At 40.8% G+C, this 21,454-nt stretch overlaps 1 protein-coding gene across 1 annotated transcript; it reads right to left on the bottom strand.

The window, feature by feature from the left end:
• Positions 1-3,515: 3,515 nt before the first annotated feature.
• On the bottom strand, positions 3,516-20,987 carry LOC106921970 (stereocilin). The gene is made up of 29 exons (XM_088004327.1): positions 20,864-20,987; positions 19,626-20,747; positions 18,315-18,339; positions 17,660-18,218; positions 15,606-16,493; positions 15,463-15,525; positions 15,262-15,387; positions 14,331-14,482; positions 14,066-14,252; positions 13,733-13,848; positions 13,426-13,558; positions 13,129-13,314; positions 12,553-12,591; positions 12,296-12,472; positions 11,936-12,085; positions 11,008-11,066; positions 10,775-10,898; positions 10,592-10,674; positions 10,381-10,516; positions 9,768-9,970; positions 9,514-9,604; positions 9,222-9,393; positions 8,957-9,126; positions 7,872-8,027; positions 7,641-7,783; positions 6,355-6,503; positions 6,005-6,102; positions 3,791-3,938; positions 3,516-3,689 (listed from the first exon to the last, which is right to left on the bottom strand). The coding sequence occupies exons 1-29, from the start codon at positions 20,961-20,963 to the stop codon at positions 3,601-3,603; spliced, it is 5,844 nt and encodes a 1,947-aa protein (XP_087860453.1). The 5' UTR covers positions 20,964-20,987; the 3' UTR covers positions 3,516-3,600.
• Between the last annotated feature and the right edge of the window lie 467 nt (positions 20,988-21,454).

Here is a 21,454-nt window from a genome sequence, read left to right as displayed (position 1 = left end):
TTTGTTTCAGTTTTTTTCCAAAAAAATACGACAGAATTTGAGTCAAGTTGCATATATTTGCATATTATGTATTTCAGTCAACAATAAATAGATTACAGTGGCCACCCAATTTAATCAATCCTCCCCTTTTACCACTTTGCATCCTCATTTTGTAAACAAGTGTTGGTATTTTGCTCATTTGACTTGTTATGCTCTTAGAGTTTTAGTATTTTTTTACTGTTTGATTAATCTCAGAAGCTGGAGCTCAAATCTAGGAACACCGTCACACCCGAGTTAGTCTAGTAGCAGTTTAAATAAAGAATGGGACTTGCCATTTGTTGTGGCTTTGGAAAAAATACAAATCCAGCAACTTCTGATTATTAGAAAGAGCGTAGAACTGCAATGTACCATCCTCAAGTGAAAACTTTGTTTTATATCTATGTTTACTTCACCTAAGCTAAAATGTGGAACAAACCCAGTGAAAGTTTGACCAGTCCATGTGTTTTACAGTTTGATCAGAAATTAGCAAATTAATTCAGATGTCTTCCAAAACACTGAAATAGCTCTTTCCAGATTGGCTTTGTATGTAAATAAGCCACAAAAAAACTAATCTTCTATTCGAACAACAACTAACAGCCCTCACGTGTGCCGCCCCCAATTGGAGTGGTGCCCTGGTCAGTGTGCCATGTCACTCATGTTCAAAGCCACCATCGGTTGGCACTTGGAAATTCCCACTTTATGGTACGAATGGAATGCAGTGCAAGTGTGGAGCCATTTGCAGGCTTAGTTAGTGAATTGAATCAAACGATCCGGTTCCAGGAGAAGAGCTGAAATTCAACATGAGAGGCCTCATCTGACATGCAGGCTGTGTGAGTCAGGCTGATGCCAGCCGGCCAGACGGTCAATTTATCGTGGGGAAAAAACATGCACTAAAGAACCAGCAAGCAGACTGTATGCCAACAAGCATCATCCTGACTGAGAAAACTGTTGCCAGCATGAAAGGATTATGAATCGGCTCACCGGGCTCATCCCCAAGGTCAGGAGACCCCTGCAGCTCGCAGCCTCTCTTTGAAGTGATTAACAATTCTTGCTTAATAAATCAATCAAACCCCTGCAAACAAGCACTAATTTATGACATGTTTATTTTAGGCTGCAAATAAATTAAACAAATAAAAAAATAATAATAAAAGTGCATCAAAACATTAAAAAGTCCAACATAAAGTACATCAATCAAACCTTAACCCAGAGTTCATTTTTCTTCACACAGCTAGCTGCCTGTTCTAAAATTGATAAACAAAGATATATTTTCTATGTCACACAGGTTTTGATTGTATGATTAAACTTGACTTTAATTTGAAATATGCACCATCTGGGTCGTTCCTGCAGCCAACTCTGAACTGGTTCCCATCCATGAGGCCACCTGTGTTGCATCTTTTTAATTCATTTCATTCGCCAACGTGGCTCCGCTTGTCTCTGACGGATCGATTAAATAAATCACACAATGCCAAGAAGTGAAAGGGGGTGACTGAAGGTTATTAACATCATAAATGGATTTATTTCGGCTCAAGCTAAATAAAAGTCTCGCTGTCGGATTTTGAGTGAAGGAATTTAATCTTCTATTCCTAAATTAAAATTTTGGCATTATACTTGATGATCTGTGCCAAAATAGCTTAAACATATTTTAAATGCTAATTCATCTTCTTTACCTTTCCTTTATTCTACGACCAACCACCTGTAGTCGTGAATTGAGTCCTTGCACAAGAAGGGGAGTATTTCAATGGTCTTTAGAATGACAACAAAGTTAACCTTTTTCTTCAGTGAGTTTTTCCCATGTTCACTAAGGTGTACCGCATGCTTAGACTTCGTAATATGTGTTTGATAAGTGCATATTATGTTAAAAACACATAAAATGTCCTCAAATTGTGTCATTTTCAAATTTTTTTCAGTTCAATGAGCTGCTTTCCAAACTCCTCAGTCTACATACACATAATTAGGTACCTAATTAGAACAATTTGTCATTAGAAGATCACCAAAAACAGACTCCCACACTAAAACAGGTTGCTCTTGAGCCTCCAGCTATCGGATATTTTCCTGGAGCTCTGCCAGCCAATTAGGTTACAGCAGCATCTTCACCACCTTTAGCTACATCATCATCCTCACTTTAAAAACCACAGCGTCTTAAAGAGGTCCTGCATGTATCCCTGCTCCAACTGATCTGTGTGAAATAGTTGACTTATTTCCAAAGCTGTTTACCGATTCTGCAGGAGCCTGCTACTATTTGAGTTGAGAGCTTCAGCATGGCCCGAGCATCGTCCAAATTTCACTTCTACCTGCCCTGGAGGTGTCGCTGTGCTGTGCTTAAGCTACATAAAATGAAAAGATACTAACTATACAACTAATCTAAGTTGCATTGGCTTATAATATCAATACTTAAAATTGTTTTAGGAGATTTTTAGTAAATTATAGTGTCACATTAATGTTAAACAGCCACTGACGCATGATTCCAATTTAGGAGCTTATTGGCAATTTCTACTATCATAAAATCAATACTTGAATTTTGTTCAGAATTATTAGCCCTCAGTTGTTATTTGCTGTTACTAATATGTTTTGCACTGTTAGGATCTTACAGTAGGTTTGAGATGCATGGTATTTCTCACTGTTTTCCAGCTGCTGTTTTAAATTAGGTTTTCTGCACTTCCTGCGGTCTGCCAGTAGGTGGAACTGAATGGCGTGACAGACTAAAGTTAACTGAAGTGACTTAAAGGTAAGTTACCTATTAACAGTCATAAGCTACTTGAGAAAATTGACTTTTGAATGTAGCTGCAACTACATTAAATAAGTAAAAAAATAAGGTCTGAATTTGGATAGCATACAATTAGATGTACTAAAACACATTAAGTAAGATGGTTTAATTAACACAAAGCTTCACAGAAGATCTAACGTCATTAATGCCTCCAGCTGGATGCTGTTTTTCTTTATTTTACCCAGAATTTAATCTTTTATCCTAACATAAATGTATGAATGTTGCATCTTTTGGGTTAGAGAAACACACCCAGAAACCTAATTAGTGTTGCAGAGGACAAATTTCGAAGTTCAAATAAATCCACACAGTACATTTGCTGAATTTGCACAGAGGACGAGGGGTAGCATTTCACACGAAGGGCTCCAGGAGCCTGAGCAAACAAGAGTTATTACTGAACGTGTGCGAGATTTTAATGGTCTATTACAGGTTGCTGATTCCTGTTCTGTTCTCGCTGTTCCAGTTTGGTTCCCTGCATGCAATAAAATCTCCTCTCAGGTTTATTTCCCTGGTTATGCTGTACAAATGTTAGAAAGCCTGTTCCTCTGTCAAATAAACATTCATCACTGTCACCGCATGTTGTTATTGTTCGAACAAAAGGTCAATAAACATTGCACAACAACGCGAATAGTGATTTACATCCTTTTAAGCTAATAAATCTCATAAAAGTGAATCATATGACGCTACAAAGCACATCTCATGTCTTTGTAAATTCAGACGCCATCACAATGAAGAGTGGGGTGATTGAAAATATTTATTTGCATTACAAATACAATACCAGGAGAAGTCAATGTGAGAATCAATCCCCCCCCCCCATTATTTTAAATTAGCTGCTGTAACAAAAGGCACAGAGCCAGTGAGCGCAGAGCCAAGCTGTCTGCGTTCAGGACTGACGGAGAAGAGCTTCGTCCTGCAGAAAACATGGAGCAGAATTCATCAGGACTGAGCTCACACGGTTTGACGCAGACTCTTTACAAGAGTGTTTTCTCAGAAAACAAAACAAGAACACACCTCTGAGCTCCATCAGGACGTCTCCCTCGTAGCGAGCCAGTCCAACAGCGTGCCTCTGTTCTGCGTCCAGCTCTGCCCACTGCTCCTCTGTGACGGCCCACGCCTGCTCTGCACTCAGCCACGATAACTGCACTGCACTGAACACCACCTGTAGCACAGAACAAGAAACGCAGTCAAACTGTCGGTGTAATGCTGTACTGTGAGGCTAAAACTTTTCATTACTCTTTTGAAAACGAATCTGTGTCCATCCGTCAGTTTTTATTGCTTAACACGTAATAATCCTGCTTACGTTTTTTTTGCGAAAAGATCAGAGCAAAGTTAAAAGCAAATTTGGAAACTGGACCTGATTTATTTCATGCTTAAGGCAAAAGAAAAGTGCCTTAAATCTTCACTAAAACCACGGTTATCATTCAACTGTCTGTCCAGTTAGGCTGCTAAAGTAAAACACTCTGTGGCTGAAAGCTGCTTACTACACTGCTTCAGTTCATCAAACATTTCTGAGTTGTCCTGATTAACAAGACTAGATTGCAAATCACATCATCGCAAATCAACTAAATTAAAGTCAGGACTATAATTTGACATTTTTCCCTTTTACTGAAAATATATATTTTTTATTATTAAATTCAATGTAAAACAAATCATGATTTCTATTTCTTACTTGAGCCTTGCAGCAGAATGCTTTTCATTTGCCTGATTTATTTTACAGTTCTGCACATCAAGTTCATTGAAAGACATTTTTGGACTTTTCCAGACAAAACAAGTCCTATAATCAAGTCATGACAAGTCAAAGTTGCTGGGACAAATTCACCAGGCGTTCTGCTCACTGTGAATGTGTGCAGATGAGAGTAGAGGCGTCCTGAGAGAGTTTCTCTCCTTTTTAAAGCAGCTTCCTCACATCTAAAGGAGGTATGATGAATTAATCTAGAGGAAATTTCCCCTGTATTGATGCATATTTATGCGAAACGCAATCAGAGCAGAACTACTTTAGATTCTGAACCATCAGAGCATTTTGAGTCATATGGACAGAGTGAAAATCTACAGAAAGCTGGTTTCATTTAAATATGGGGATAAGTAAGAGGAAAAACCAACCTGCTACCCCAATGGATTCATAAAAACAGGATAGGAATGTTTCTAGAAAGTACTAAGTGTCCTCCCCATGTCAATCCATACTTTTTATCTTTGAATGAATCTGTTCAGATTGTCAGTCATTTTACCGTCTTTTAATATCTACAGCAGAGCATTAAATACTTTTCTGTTATTGACTATTTCTCTCTATGACTTTCATTAATTCTGCACCTGAGGAAGCAGCTAAAGACAGAAAAACTGCAACCAAATGCAAAAACAAATGAAATTTGTGTCAATCAGCAGGACCTGATTGGCGTGATTGTGTCTACACTTATACTGTGCAAAAACTACATCATGAATCCGGTGCAAAAACAAAGCAGATATTCAATACGTAATCACTGAAAACATTAGAATAAATCTTAATGTTGTAGTAACTCCTCACGTTTTGTGTTGGGAAGCATGTTTCACTTATAAGTTTGAGGACCTTTCAATTATTTTGTAAATGTAAGAAATGTTTCGTTTAAGTTTTGGAAACCATGAGAATCCTTAATGTGAACCGCTTAAAGAATTAGAAAATAATGGTTTTTAATAAAATGACGGCAAAAGGTTTTGTAAACCTTTATTGGTGAAGGTAGCGACTGTCAGAGAAATGTAAAAATTCAAAATGCTACCTGATCAAATATCCACTATTTATTAAATACAAGATTAAATTACTGAAATGTAAATCAGTAATTATAACATGCTATTATTTTTTGCTAAACTTATTAATACTTGTTTAATATTTTCTTCATGACATGTCTATTATGAAATAAATTAAACTGTCACTATAGCTTATTAATCCAAGGCTACACAATTATTAACGACATACTAAAAAAATAAATACATTATGAACATCTAATTAAATCAAGTTATAGTTAAAATTAAAGTATTTCATTACATATTGTGTAATTCATTAAAATATTCATTATAGGAGTTCAAATTAATCTGAGATATGTATTTCCCTCTTTATTACAATTTAAAAAGATGTATTTAAATAAATTGTGTTGTTTGCAGCTTATGTGCATAAAGCTTGTCATCTGTGCTGTTAGCCTGCATTAATGCTGCAGGTTCATCTGCACAAACACCTTTTTATTAACAAGTATAACTCACTGCCATCTTTTTTGGAGACATCAGCGCTACAGCTTCAGGGGTGATTCCCTCCATTTGTTCTTGCAGCAGAGCTGACAGCACCATATCAGGCAGGCCCGCTGGAAACACGCACAAACACTGGAGTCAGGTAATTAATGTTTCTAATTTCAAATCACAGATAAAGTGTTCAAAAAAAACTTTTCCTTCCTCCTTCTCGAACCTTAACCCTCTGGGACTGTTTTAATTGGTCCTATCTGTCTACCAGCTGCCATTTTCAACCGTAACCCTTCTCACTCTTTGAATGCAAGACAAATTTCAGAAGTCTGTGCACAGAAAGCTTGCACCCCGAGGAACAAGGCGCTCCACTGTACCTGCAAGTGTCCCGATTTCGGTGAAAATCTCCGGCCCCCAGGAGCTGACAGGACCAAAGGCCTCCGCTCTGGCCAGGCAGTTTGTCAGCGCCTCCATCTGCTGCTCTGTGCAGGGCAGGGTCGTTTCCCGCAGGAACAGGACGGCCACGCTGCAGGTTCAGAGGAGCTGTGTTGTTAAGACGCCACCGCTCATACAGTTGACATGTTCATTCGTTTTATCTTCTAGAATCAGCTCACTCTGTCGTGCTGCACGAAAAACTCTCACCGCTATGTTTCCTTCTACTAATAGCATGATGAACAACTATGAAACGATCTTGTATCACGGCCACTGGAGTCAAACAATGCAACGGACTGAATATGGGTTTAAAACAGTGCTCAAGAATCAACCAGTTTAAAAATAAATATTAAACTATATTACAATGGGAAGTAGGGGATTGACACAAACATGTGGTATGATAACGAGTTTCTTTTTTAATCCTTTTGTGTTACTATTACAATTAGGAGTAGATTATTATTGTGATATTACTATCATCATTAGTTTGTTTTTTTTATTTCATTTGTTGGTTATATAACTCTGAATTTGTAAGTGTCATATGTGGTATATTAGCTGGAGTTAGTAATTATTCTGAGGCCACAAGTCTGGTTGTAACTTAGAATTTTCATTATTGCTCATAACTATAATAATAATAATAATAATAATTCTAACATAATAATTAATTGATAATAAATAATTATTAACAATTATATTAGTTAATAATAATAGTAATAATATTAAAAATAATATATTAAGTATTTATTATTATTACTATTATTAGAAATAATAGTAATAAAAATTGCTTGTCCTGTTATGAAAGTCAGTTTGTAATCTTTTATCTTTTCTGTAATATAACTTATTACAGGAAATATTTATTTGTTGGTTCATTAGTACAGTAAATTGAACAGGTATATGAATACCGCAACATGTTTTTAATTACGCATTTCAGATAATTCCTGAGTCGGTAAGTTTAATTAAATTGAGATAAGAGTTAGTGTTAGAAAAGTGTTCACTTCTTCCCACTCCTTTTCAAAAAGAAAAATAGTGGTAAGCTTATTTATTTGGTTCTTGGTTATATCTGCAGATGTTTTCTCTTGCCCTTCTGGTTATTTGCTTTCTTTATTTTTAGAAACCTGATTGAAATAAATAAATACATAAATAAATGTATTTATCAGATGTCTAAATATTTATCTTTTTATGAGATTTTGAATAATTTAGAAAATATTAGATCTTAGTTGCATATGTGACCCACCTGAGGTTGTAGGGGCTCAGGCGTTTCATCTCCGTGGGGTTCAGACCGCAGATCAGATGGCCGAGCGTTGCCATATCAACAACTGATAAATGCTCCACTTTCACTCCACTTTTCCTCAGCATACTTAAAACCACCGCTCTCATCTGAGAAAGGCGAACACCAGCATTCAATAATCATTACTATGTAAATTCAAGCGTTCATCAAATTTTAGATCTAGAAAGAGGAAATTACCTTTCGAGGGGTCCAGTTCGTCAGTGAGCCCAGATGTACCAGCACGCCCAGATCACTGAGACTGGTGTCCTGAAGCTCTCTGTCTCCCATCTCTGTCAACAAGGATCCCAGAGCTAGCACCTGATCCGCTCTCAGCTCCCTCACCGGACTCAAGGACTGCAAAGAACCAAGCAGAGTTCACCCACAGAAAACGTCAGGACGTTTCGGATTCACGTCCTTTACGGTGACAAACTTTACCATGGAGTACCGTGGTTTTAATTTCATTTTAAAAAAACAAAATCCTAAACAGCAAGGTGTGCATTTACAGACCCATTTTTTAAAAAATTGAATAATACTGGAAAAACCAATTTATTTCAAGGACTTTGACACAATTATGGAACAATTACATACAGATGGAGGTTTGAAAGCATTTATTTCTCTTTATTATGATTATTTTCCACTTAAAGGTAATTAAAACATGACATTTAGAATATTGCATCAGACCACAAAAAAACTATTTTTAAAAACAGAAATATGATATTAATGAAAAGCATGGAAGTCAGTTTGTGTTGCTAGGTGACGGGCTGGGCTTTGCTTGGGTTGCTAGGTAACGGGCTGGGCTTTGCTGGGGTTGCTAGGTAACGGGCTGGGCTTTGCTTGGGTTGCTAGGTAACAGGCTGGGCTTTGCTGGGGTTGCTAGGTAACGGGCTGAGCTTTGCTGGGGTTGCTAGGTAACGGGCTGGGCTTTGCTGGGGTTGCTAGGTAACGGGCTGGGCTTTGCTGGGGTTGCTAGGTGGTGGGGCAGTGCCTGCTGATTTGTGACTTTACATTCGGAAGGGTTTTGAAAAAGGTCATTTTAGAGACGCCAAAAAACATGACCTATTTTTTTTTTTTTTTTTATGGCTTAGGCTGTTTCTAGAGGCAGTAGACTCAAATGGAAGTACAAAAATGTACAAATGTGAGTTTTGCACATTTTTGCTTCCAGAGATCTTTTAAATGATGAGAATTTATTAATTTGAAAGCACCACAGAATGTTTTGTATGTCGCAGGAAGAAATGTGTGAAAATGCCTTGCATTCGTTGTGAGTGCTGTGTTGTCTCTCTGACCTGCCTGAGCTTCACCCAGAGCGACCGTCGCTGCTCAGAGCCCAGCGACGGATCCTGACCAAAAACCTCCACACACTCCTTCAGTTCGTCTAGGGACATGCGGCGAAGCTGGGTGGGGGTCCAAGCAGACGGGAACGTTCCTCTGATGTCTGCACAGCTTGGGACTGGCACTAAGTAAATCACACAGGCGAAACCGGTGTTATAATTAAACTTAGCTCACATGTAAAATGTTTCAGATTCAGCTGGTTGGAAGCATGAGTTTAACCTTTTGCTCTCCGGTTTCGCGCTTTGACAATTCCTCGAATTAGACTCCAGGTCTGCTTCCTGTGGTACTGCTGGTCCACACACCGACTAACACAGATCCCACCGACCAGACTTTTCTCCCAGCGCTTTTGACCCACCAGAACCTGCTCCACTGTGGTCTTGTTTAGTACCGCCTGTTCAATAAAAGCAAGATCATAAATTTGCAGAAAAAAATTTGTTTGGATTATTCTCATAGATTAACAGAAATGACTAGTCTGAATTAGTTTACAAATTAGTTTATTTGAGACTCTTACCAGGGGAATGGAGTTGATCTGCTTTGTTGAGAGAGTAAACACCAACCTTCCCAGATGTTCAACATCCCCAACCTGCCATTTGGATGGATTCCTGGCAAATAACCACATGCTGAGTTATTAAAACAATATCTATATATAAGCACATAACACAAACTTTAAACTGTGGACAGCATTTTTAGTCACAGATAGCCAAACCTAGACTCTACATCCATCAAACCAATCAGCTCATCCATGCGGAGGTGAAAATGTTTTACCCGAGCAAATCTCTCTGAGTGAGAAGGTCACTGATGTCTCTGAGCGCCTCTTTGGGAAGGCAGAAACTCCTCATTTCTTCCAGCCGCAGAGCCAGCGCTCCTTTGTCCACCAGAGCCAGACTGTCTCTGTCCAAAAACGGAAACAGAGGCCCCAGGACATCCAGGAGGGCGCCATCAATCATCCCCGGAGCCGGAGAAGAACCCTGTGGAACAGCACAAACACAGAGATGCTCTAGATTAGCTTGACTTCACAACGTCATCATTCCACTTCAGTAAAAACTGCTGAGCGAGGAGAAGACTGCTTCCAAATCATTTTCCATCTGCTTCTGAGCAAACAAATATTACTTTTAATATTTTATGACTCCCCATCACTCAGCCTGGTTTAGATTTCCTAAGAAAATTGTTCCTGAGCTGGTATTTCCTCTGAATTGCCATGGCAGCTTTTTATTACTTCAATTGCCGTAACACAAACCTGTGATTCCCTATTCCACTAATTAGCGTTTAAAATTACACCGCCATCTGCTTTCCGATCACACTTTCTCACTTCAAACATATTGCAGTGTTCACATCTTGCAGTAAACAAGGCATTTGTGAAGTTACAGTGGTGCCTTACCAGCTCAGACAAGGCCTTCTCAGCTAAATTTGTCTGTTTATAATGAGGCAGTCTCAGGAAATCAAGAAAGTGTAGCTGAATGTGGCTCAGGATTCCTCTGACAGACGCATTTGACAGGTTCTCTAGCATCGTTACCCTGGAAAACAAACAGTTTTAGCTGTAGTTACTGGAGAAATGTGCTATATTTATCTAAAACACGTTGCTTACTCACGGTAACGTTGCTGCGAACCCAGAACTCAAAGAACCGAGGTCAAGTTCAGGTTGTTTCCGCAGCTCATCTACAAGGCATTTTCGCTGGGAATGTAATAATAAAAATAACGTAAACATTATTTCTGAAGTATTTGTTCAGAAAAAGCTACATCTTGTGGTTGCGTGGATGAGGTTCACTTCTTACCAGAGCCGGTCTTGGACCTCCAGGCAGATCAGTCAAAAACTGGAGCAGCTCAGTAAAATCTGTGTGATTGGTCAAACGCCTCACAAAGTCACAACTCATTCCAGCAGCAACACGACCCAGATCTCTGTTGGCAGCAGAGAGGTCATTGTTGATCGTTACTGGAAATGTAAAGTAACTGTTTGGTGTGGTTATGCTGCAGGATCAAAAGCAGGAATACAGAAGTTCAGACTTACTTCACCGTCTTGATGGTGATATTTTTGAATTCATGGATCTGTCTGAACAGAAATTGAGCCTGTGCATAAAAATGAGAGATTATTGTACATTTTAAAGGGGTAGTATTATGTATTGTAAGAAAACGACTGAAACAGGTTCGAGGGTTACTGACCCCTGCACTAAAGTCATGGTTCAAAACAGCTAAAAACTTTTTAAAGATGCTTTTTAGAAGCAAAGATTACATTTTTCAGATTTGTAAGAAGTTGGATTCATGTCCTATTATTACTTTTTATTTTCCAACTCTTGAGCCAAGAACAAGATTTTTCTTCCATGGAAACAAAACACAGAGTGGTTTTACAGGCGTATCAGCAGGAGAGCAGCTGCTCCAGGCAAAACTTTGCTGCTAAAAATTGCCAAAAATGTGTTTTGTTTGCAGTGAGATTAATTCCTGCTTAACGGCAAACATACAAATTAAGGTTGCATTGTAATTTATATCAATACAGCAGTACTGGCTTCAGGATAAACTCTAATATCTAACCATGTTAAAGATTCAGATTATAATCTGTACAGTATATAATTCATCAACAGGGTGTCGTAGATTTCTGCATAAGTGAAAGGGGTGATCTTTATTAAATTAATTCAGGTCTTGTTAGGCTGAGAACAGGTGGTGAAAGCGCGCTCATACATTCTTGGCCGTGATAAAAATCCCTTTAAGGCAGCCATTATTAATTTATGCCACACTCCAGCACACTATTGTACTACATCCAAAGTAATTAGTCTGATGGCAGCTGATGTGAACGGAGGATTAATATCCTGAAAGGCTCATCTGAAGCATATCCAATGGGTTGCAGATAAAAGGGAGCAAGACACCAAGCGGGAAAGATTCTCCTTTTTTACCCACTGTTGACGTTTCACAGAAACACGAGCAGATTATAGAAGAATGTGTACCTGCTGTGGAGACCACTGTACATGTCTGTATGCGCTAATGCCTCTCCAAATGGTGTCGCCGCTCATAGCTGGTATCAGCTTTCTCAGAGGGACAAAGGGAAGCAGACAGTTTGCCTGCTGAGAGAAGTTCCTTGAGTCTTTGTGGAGCGTCTGTCAACAAGCAACCAATAAAAATAGATATCAGACAACCACGACTGCTCCTGAAAGTACAAATTAATCTGATTCATTCACCATTTAAGACTCAGTATTGAGACTGAAACTTTAAAACGTGGCATGCAGCATATGACATTGAGTCCTCAGCAAACTAAGAAAGGAGAAGACGGTGAGAAGTGACGCTCTAAGACGACAAAGCAGCATCACCTCCTGCACTGCATCGAATAACATGGCTCTGTGTCCAGGCTTGAGCTCAGTTTGCAGCCTTCTCCAGCACGGACAGTGGGCATCCTCACTGAAGTCAGTCCACCGGAGGTCTCGGAGCGCAGCGGGGAAGAGACCGGAGAGTAACGGCTTCAGGCTGCACAGGTTTTCCACAGAAAGCTGGCAGGAGGAGAGGGATACAGTGCTGAGAGCGCAGATGGCTGACAGTCAGTGCAAATGTTCTGGACATGATTACTTACATTGCCATCTTTTGTGATCTTGGATAAAATCTGAAACGCCTGAGGAGAGGATGGAAAAACGTGTTATGCAACAAAAGATTTGGCTTTCGAAGAAAATTCACGCATTTTAAACAGTAATGGTATTACAAATTATACACATCATGTCACATAAAAACTATGAACTTTAGTGTAGTGCTGTATGCATAATATTCATCATTTCTTTATTAATGAAAAAGCACGCTGCGGACCTGGAATAACCTCTGACTGCAATTATACATGTAAGTCTTTTGGGTACGACTGTCAGATTTGCACATAAGTGACAAATTAACAGAAAAAAATGAAAATTATTCAAAAAATATATTTTAAATTAAACTTTTCAATCAAAGTCAGTATTTGTTTTTTATGGAACAGCAGCATGCATCTTTGTTCCACACAGGATCTTTAGGAAAAGAAATGAAAGGTTTCCGAAAACCGTTTTTGTAAGATATTCTGCTCATTATTACACAGCCACTGGGCTGAAACAGACAAGAAAGCCACAAAAGCAAAGCGGAATAATGCGAAACTAAAAGTGTGAAGAAGCACTCCTTCCCTGCTGACCTGCGCTGGTGAAAATGTGTGAAAACCGGGCTCTGACAGGATTTCCAGCAGTCGTTGTGAGGTGAGTGACAGCAGGAAGGAGGCTCCTAACTGGGGCAGCAAGCCGCTGAGTGCAGACAGCTCTGAAGAAGTCATGCTGCTGATGTTCAGCCTGCTTGATACTGCTGGGATCAACCAGGATGACAGCTGTAGCGTCCATGAAACATGGTTAAGCAGAGTCAGTCAAGCAACTTATAACAGCGCATAAAAACAAACTCTAGCTCATGCTGCAAGTGGTTCAAGTAGTGTGCAACTCACCCTGCCGCTGGAACTGATGAGCCCCTTGGAAATGCATTGAGACAGCTGCTGCCAGAGAACAGAGGACACAGCTGGGTCCTGGAGATATAAACCCAGTTCTGCAGGATCCAAGTAGCACGCGAGAACTCCTAATCTGGAAAAGTACTTTATTCTTTACCTTGCCTTCCTTCAAATCAAAGGCAAGTTCAAACAAGTCTTGTAAATATGAGTTTCCGACGGATCAGCTGCATGCTGCTTGTAATTACAACGTAGTTACAGGTCCTTTAGTGACCCAAACATAAATAACCATAAAGAATCTCAGTCCCACCTCAGCAGGTCATCACCAGTTAGGTTCTTTCTCCTGCTAAAAATTGTCCGTAGCACATGGCGGCCCCGCACGCCATCCAGACTGCTGTTGCCTATCAACTCCACCAGAGGAGACAGCTGAGGAGAGAATCAATGAAATGTCCAAACTAATTAAAACAAGATAGAAGACACAGAATATAAATCCAGGAACTCCATAACTCATCAGGCTTAATTGTTATTATTGCATATGTTTTGTTTATCTTAAAACAACATAGAAAACTTTCCAGCTCAATATTTAGTGTTTCTCCTCATTCAGCATCGCAGTGACCTGAGGTGCTTTTATTTAATCTCTGACCTGTTGAGATGTCAGCTGCTGAAAATGATGGACAGGTAGGTAAGGCAGAAGTGGGAGGATGGAGCTGAGGAAGTACGGGGGCCATGTGGGCACGTCGCCCACCATGTTCGACTGCAGCAGTCGCTTCACAAAAGCCTTCTTCTGCAGCGACTTCATCTCTGAACTGTGGTCACGAATGGCTGTCAGCCTGAGGAGCAGCAACAGGAAGATCGCTGGAGAAGAGTCATCTTTAAATTGAACATTGAATACTCTACCGGTCACTTACACGCTGTCGTTCACGATCAAGGAGGCTGGGAAGTTCATTATGTCAGAAACAGACATGAAGGGGATGAACTGAGAAAGGTCAACAAAGAGCTCTGGGGTCACTCTGGGGAACTTGTGGATGAAAGCCGCCGTCATTGTTTCCATGGCCTGCAACTCTTGTTGAGAGGCCTGAAATAGAAGATTAATAAACAAGATGAGAGATGACGCATGTAGATTCATTTAAGTAGCTCTGAAATAACCACAGAAAAGTACAAAACATTATCAGATGGGTAATGAACTCTGTCTTCGCTTTGCTCATGAGAGCCAACAGAAACTGCTTTAGCATATCATTAAGGGTGTTTTCACACGTAATACTAAGGTAGACCCGATGTATGTAACATTTGTAACATTTTCAGCTGTTGCAGTTTGCTTAGACACTGCACTGTGTCAAATGATCCAAACTCATTGAAAAAACAGTTCTTCACCTTGTCTGTGGTGGAGCGGCACCAAAAACAAAAACCTCCAAAGACATTGAGCAACCTTCCTTCTTCACAAAATGTAAACAAAAATGGAGTGGAGTCAGATTTTAGCAACTGTGGGATTTCTCTTCTGTCTTGTAAAATATCACTAATTTTTCCTACTAATGTTTGTTGTGGTTGTATTTACCCAGAATGCCCTTTTTCTATAGTCCGCTTCCTGCTTTTGGAGCGGTCTCTGGTCCATCTGCATTCACATATGTATTCAACCCACCCCAGAGTTCACTTTCTCTGAACCGAGACCAAAGGTCTTAGGCGGACTAGAGTTCACTTTCTTGATCTGCATTGACTGGGCATTCACACCTCCCCAAACGAACCGGACATTCCAGGCAAAGAAACTGTGGTTTGGTTAACGTGGACTAAGCAGGCATGGTGGGAATTCACCCTAAGAACTATGAACAAGCTTGTGGAATCAACCTGGCTGGTTTCAACTTGAAGCTGGTCCCAACTTTGATGCATGTGTGAGATAAATCTCTTCACAGCCTCTTTCTCTGCAGACATCACCAGAGAACGAATGCTGTCTTTTGGCATCTGGAGATACTCCTAGTGAAATAAGACAAAAGTCAAGTGAGCCAATCAGTTCTGCAAAATGCAACTACAGCTGCGAAGACACAGTACCTGCAACAGAACCCTGAGAGCGGACGAGTTTCCATTTTGCTGGATGAGGTCCCAGAGGACGGGCTGAAGTCACAGCAGAAGCAGGTTACTGACTTGTTGTTAGTGTAGGAGACGGAAAGAAAACTTGAACAAGTGCATCTTACACTGAAGCAGCTCAGCAGGTCCTCCTTCACGGTGGCGTTCTGCTCTCTGCGCAGGAAGACCCCCACGGTGTGAAGGACGCTCATGGAGGCCTCGGGTCGCAAGCTGGCCCAGGAAGTGTTGTCAAGGAGACTGGACAGGAGGATGGCCTGGCCCAGACCCTGCCTCGCCTCTCGTTCCCCTTCGTCCAGCCCCGAAGACAGACCCACCACAAAGTCCAAGACACGTAGCACGTAGCCCAGCATCACCAGAAACCCCTCTCGCTCGCCAACGTCCACCTCACACACACTCAGCTTGTGTATGAGGTCAATCAGCATCGGGGCCGTCTCCACGCACAGCTGGGAGGTGTCAAACTCATATCGTGCTGGGAGCATGTCAAAAATCCTTTGCAGGAGGCACTTATTGCTTTCCTGCTGAGCCCGCAGATCTGAACAGACATCTGCAAACTGTGGTATCAGTCCTACCAGCTGCTTGTAGAGCGTAGCATTTAAACACATGTGCTCTCTCAGACCCTGAGTCTCTCCACACAACTCCAGCAGGGTGAAGTTGGTGAACTTTTCCACAGTCCACTCCATGTACTGACAGGGCTCCCTGAATGTGTCGTCAAAGGTGAGGTTGTCAATCTTGGAGCAGTATGCTGCAGCCCAGCTGCCTTCTGGCAGGGACTGCTGGGAACCAGGGGAGTCTCTGCCACACAGAGCTGAGATCAGTACCGAGTTATTAGGAAGGAAGCAGTTTCTGAAAGCTTCGGCATTGAGCGACCTGCTGCCCAGTTGAGCCAGACAGTCCTCACTGAGTTCTGGATTCACTGCTGCATCTCTTGACAGCTGCATACAAAGGTCATCGATGCTTGTCTGGTTAAAGAAATGATAGTCCTGTAGTGCTGCAGCCTGCACACACAAGCATGGAGATCAGTGAACAATTGCAGTGCATACAAACACATTAGACCTCACCTTTCACACACTTCTATTCACTTTCCCCATGGTGTTTGAAAATCCATGACTTTAACTCTGGTCAAATAACACTTTTAAGTCACAGAGATGATGTCATTATTGGCTGACAGTGCTGGTACTTTTTGATCTCTGTGCAGCATTTGAAACTGTTGACCTTGATATTCTAATTAAGCGACTGGAAAGGTGGGTCAGACTCCCTCTAAACATACTTCACTGAGTCTGACCTAATGAAAAGGGACTTTGTTGTATCAGTACGTAACTTCTCAAAAATCACATGCGGGGTACCTCAAAGTTCCATCTTGGGACCCCTTTTATTTAATATCTACATAAAGCTCAAATTATAACAAGTAATTAGATTAGTTACCATATGCAGATGCTGCACAGCTCTACTTTCTGATGTCACCAAGTGACTATAAACACATTGAAGCGCTGATGCATAGATTAAATCAACATATCGACGTGCCATTAGTACTTTCTCCAGATGAAACAAAACTGAAATAATTATTTTTGGACCCAAAGAGAAACAATCAAGAGCTTCACCTTCAGAGACACATAAAGACAATCTATTCCCTCAAAATTCAAAGAGATTATAGATTACCGATAAAACTTTTACATTTGATCAGCTCATTGAATTTTCTCGTTAAGAAGCAGTGTTTTTCAGGTTATTTCTATATCAAGAGTTGTTTTAGTCTTATCACGAGGGAATAGTTCTTAATGGATTAAATAAAAGTGTAATTCTGTATTACATGTTATTCATTTTATTGTAAATCCAACTTCCCATTCTAATAATAATACATTATTATGGGATTTGACAACATAAACAAGTAGTAAATCATCACTCCCTGCATAAAATACATGTAAAAGAAGCTCCTTCATTAGAAGAATTAAACTTTTAGACTGATTATTCAGTAGATATTAAACTAATCAATTAGTAGTTAATGATAAATTCTGTACCCATTAATATATTTTAATGTGATTTTCAATCTTACACATTTTTCAGGTGGAATTTAATTTTAAACCTGCACAGTCTCCCTGAGGAAGGTCTGTGCCAACTTTCAAACTCTCAAACAAAAGTTTTCACTCATTAAAAATTTACTCTTTACCTGCTGTGCTTTCTGCAGCCAGAAAGAAGAGTTGGCACACACCGTGTTGTTGAATTCATGGGCAAAGAACTCAGTGCAGACATGGACCCAAAAGAAGTCCTCCTCAGCAGCAGACAGGTACCAGGCTGCATCCGAGCAAGTGGCATGCAGATCAAGTCCTAAATGAGTCGCAGCAGGATTACCCGACCCGGTCTCGCCTTCAAACAGTTTGCAGTAGAGGAAGACGGTGAAGTTGGAGACACCCGTCAAGCCTGGGATGGAGTCATTACACGCTGCCTCCAGAATTTCTGTGGAGGTGAAGAACTCCATCTGTCTCTGCTTCCTGTTACTCTCTGTGAACTGTCTGGGACCTGCAGCTGACGGTTCACGACTTTGTGTCTGTCTGAAGGGTTTCTGTGAAGATGGAGTCTTTTTTGAAGATGACTGAGCTGGCAGTGGAGGTGGCTGTAATTTCTCTTCCTGGGTGGAGGGGCACGACAGAAACGGGAGTGAGCTTGGGAGACCCTGAGAGCCGGCGCCCAAAGCCTGAGCGTTCCACATCACGTTATGTCTGATCCCCCTGCAAAGCCATGGAAACAATTATTCGAGTATGCACATGTCTTTGCAAAGAAAACTATTTAAAAAACACAGTCCCTCAGCAATGAAATATACTTACCATAGGATCAGCTGCCTTAAGTTGCCTTAAGAAAGAAAAATCAGAGGCAAATATTTGAAAATTGAAGTGAATGAATGGCAGAAAAAGCAGCTGAAGCCCCCTGCAGTGAACAACTATGAGTGATGCAGCAGCTCAGCTCAGTTAACAATGCCCAAGATATAATGTTACTGACATCAATGGACAGATAAAGAGCTTAACTGAGCCAACAACAGAAGTCTTTCACTGGACTGAATGATTAGAAAGATTTTAAAGCAGTGTCAGTCACTGTCACATGAAACATGAGCCAGACTCATTAAGCTCTTAAAAAGGATTTAAATGCTTAATTCAGCGCAGTGCACAATTTACTGGCAACCCTTGGTTAAGATTTGTAGAGAAAACCAAAACATAATCTCACAACTCAACATTCAGATAAAAACAACTTTTAATTTTAGCACATTTATTTAGTATAGTATAAAAAGTGCCCACATTGTTAAATAATACTTTTAAAAACAATCATCAAAGCTCAACTCATCAGACTTTGTCCGACCACCTTATGCCGAAAGAACATTTCACAATCTCGGGGAAAACAGAAAAACCTTAGATGAATGTCTCTTCTTCGGTCCTCCTCTCTCCTCAGTTTGTCTTACAAGTTTTCTCTGAGATGATCACAAGGGTTAGATTTATGTCTGGTGAACAATTTCTGTGTTAATTTGGTCACAATTTTGTTGATATCACCAAAGACCAAATTACAAACTATTTCCAATTTCCCAAGCCCACCATATTTTTATTTCTGATATTTCAGAGACCACCTAACAAGATTAGGGTAGGGTTTAGGGTATGGGTTTGGTGTATGGATTGCTAAACAGCTCACAATTATTGCATTTACTCATATTTTCAACTCATGACTATCTGTTGATATTTATTCATGCCCCTATTAATCGATCAATTGACTAACTAAAACCTTATAGACCCCAAACATGCTGTCAGTTTTTTAGGTATTCCTAAACATAATTAATTAAAAGTTTGTTTATCTTGATAAATCACAAATCTCATCACAATAAATTTACCCTAATTATTAGCAAAATTAAAATGATTATAATATTATAAGGATGATTTTTTTTGTGGTTATTCTCAGAAGCATCCAAATATATGATAATAATCCACAACAGAAGCATTTGCTCTTTGAACTAAAATTGCTTTTTTTTGTTTTTTTTTTAAATCATCAAACATTTTCATAATTAGATACTGTGACTGACTCTTTGGATGCTTTGTGGCATCCCTAACATGTCTGGCAGCTGGGTAGGTGACGTAAACCTCATCTCTCATACTCACCCACAGAGCAGCGGCCCTGAAAGTTGGGCTGCGGCACTTCCACCACGCTGCTCACATCGTCGAGTATCGCCATGGTAACCCGTGACACTTTCTCCCTCAGGCTGCCGTAGACAGAGCTGCCCACCCTGTGCAGAAGGCCTCGCCTCAGTCCGTCCAAACTCTGCACGAGAGCGAGGTTTTTCTGAGCCTGCTGCCCGCCTCGATCCCCGCCGCCTGAACGAGACAAAGCCTGCAGCAGGAAGCTCTGCACCGAGTCCAACTCGTCCTCTGTGCTCATCATGTCTTCAGCAGATGCATTTGCTGAAAACCCGTCCTGCCTCAACATGGCCTCAGGGGGCAAACTGAAGGGTTTAAAGCGTCCAAATGCGCCGGGGCCCTTGCTGTATCCAGCAGGCTCCCCTGCTGGGTGTAAACTGACCACCGGCTTCCAGTTGCGTGTTTCCAGGAACTGCAGCAGCTGCTGAAGCCAGCTAACACCGAAGGCGCAATCGCTGCGACCCTTCAGAGCACAGATGAAGCCCTGAAGGCCTGCGCTGGCCTGGCCGTAAGTCCCGCTGATTACAGCCTGCAGTGTCGCCTCCAGAACAGCGCTCACCGTCCTCCAGTTCTGAGATAAGAACGCCAAGATTGGTCTGTGGGGCTGACGCTCGGACAGAGTGATGAGACTCTGCAGGAGCCCCAGCAGCCAGTCCCAGTGCGGACTTCCTCTCAGGGACAAAAACCAGTCCTGCACTTTGACGCTGGGTCTGGGCGGTACACGGCCGTTCCACTGGTTCAAGGCTGCGTTGCCTTCAGACTGGAGAAAGAAATGCAGCACCTTCTCCCAGAGCTGATCCTCGTCTTGCTCCGCGGGTTCGTCCTCCAGCTCAGCGCCCATCTCTTGCAGATACAGAGAAATGTTGTACAGGAATCCAGAGAGGCGGTGTCTGTCTATTGGCTTGTTTAATGAAGGCAGGTTCTTACTGGGAAAGAGAGTTTTTAAACCCCCCATAATGCTTCTAACCCAAGAGGGCAAAGACTGGTCCTTGTTTGTTTCAGGTGGGGATCTCAAACCTGCTTCTTTACTCCATTTTGAGACGATCTCCTTCAGGAGAGCATCTCTGTGGTCCACTTTTTCACCTCCTAGAACAGCAAAAAAAGAAAAAAAAGAAAAAGAAGGAGACAGCTTGAGCTAGCCTTGAAAAATACACAGACCAAAAAAATTACCAGCATGGTAATCACAATGGTATCTTTCTCACCTGTTCTCTCAGGGGTCACCTGTCCAACCAAAACAGCACAAACGATGATGGTTGTGAATTTAAAAGCGGCCATTCTTGACCCTTTCTTCACCATCGTCATCTCATGCCAGCACGTGCAGCACAGAACCGGTGTCACATTTTTCTTTTAAGGGTTTTCTTCCCTGTGGATTTTACAAAAACTCTGTTTGACTTTCATTGAGTTTTATCTTTTATATATGAAGCAGTAAGAATAAACATTTTAGCAGTCAGAAGTTATTAAAGCGTAATGACTGGCTTGCATTGCACCTTACGACTTACACTGCAGGCTTCCAGGTCTCCATAGTGCGAATAAACCAGACAAACTACAGTCTATTAGAGTCAAAAACTTTGAATACCTAAAGTTTATTCATGTGTTTAGCATAAAAGCTAAATTAATTTCAAATACATGCAATTATTTTCTATTAATATGTAAAGAAAGTAAGCAAATAAGGAACGATTTTTAACTTACCAGTGATTATAATGCATTTTTTTCTTTAAGTGTCTTCCAGCATCTTTTTAAACTTATTGTATCCATTACACGGTGCGCTGCCCTCCTTCTGAGTGGGTCTCTAT

This window comes from Poecilia mexicana, unplaced genomic scaffold (assembly GCF_051168715.1).
Source record: "Poecilia mexicana isolate PSO_F unplaced genomic scaffold, ASM5116871v1 scaffold_3, whole genome shotgun sequence".
Taxonomy (NCBI): domain Eukaryota; kingdom Metazoa; phylum Chordata; class Actinopteri; order Cyprinodontiformes; family Poeciliidae; genus Poecilia; species Poecilia mexicana.
The sequence above is the reverse complement of the archived record's forward strand: the minus strand, read 5'-3'. Positions and strand labels throughout refer to the sequence as shown.

What these genes read in the sequence shown, in the direction of transcription:
- LOC106921970 (XM_088004327.1), bottom strand. Translation starts at nt 20,963, where the DNA reads ATGACGATGGTGAAGAAAGGGTCAAGAATGGCCGCTTTTAAATTCACA. An exon ending in TCATCAGTTCCAGCGGCAGG is followed by an intron (nt 13,315 to 13,425) that starts GTGAGTTGCACA and finishes TGGACGCTACAG; the next exon opens with CTGTCATCCTGGTTGATCCC. An exon ending in GAGGTCCAAGACCGGCTCTG is followed by an intron (nt 10,675 to 10,774) that starts GTAAGAAGTGAA and finishes TTACATTCCCAG; the next exon opens with CGAAAATGCCTTGTAGATGA.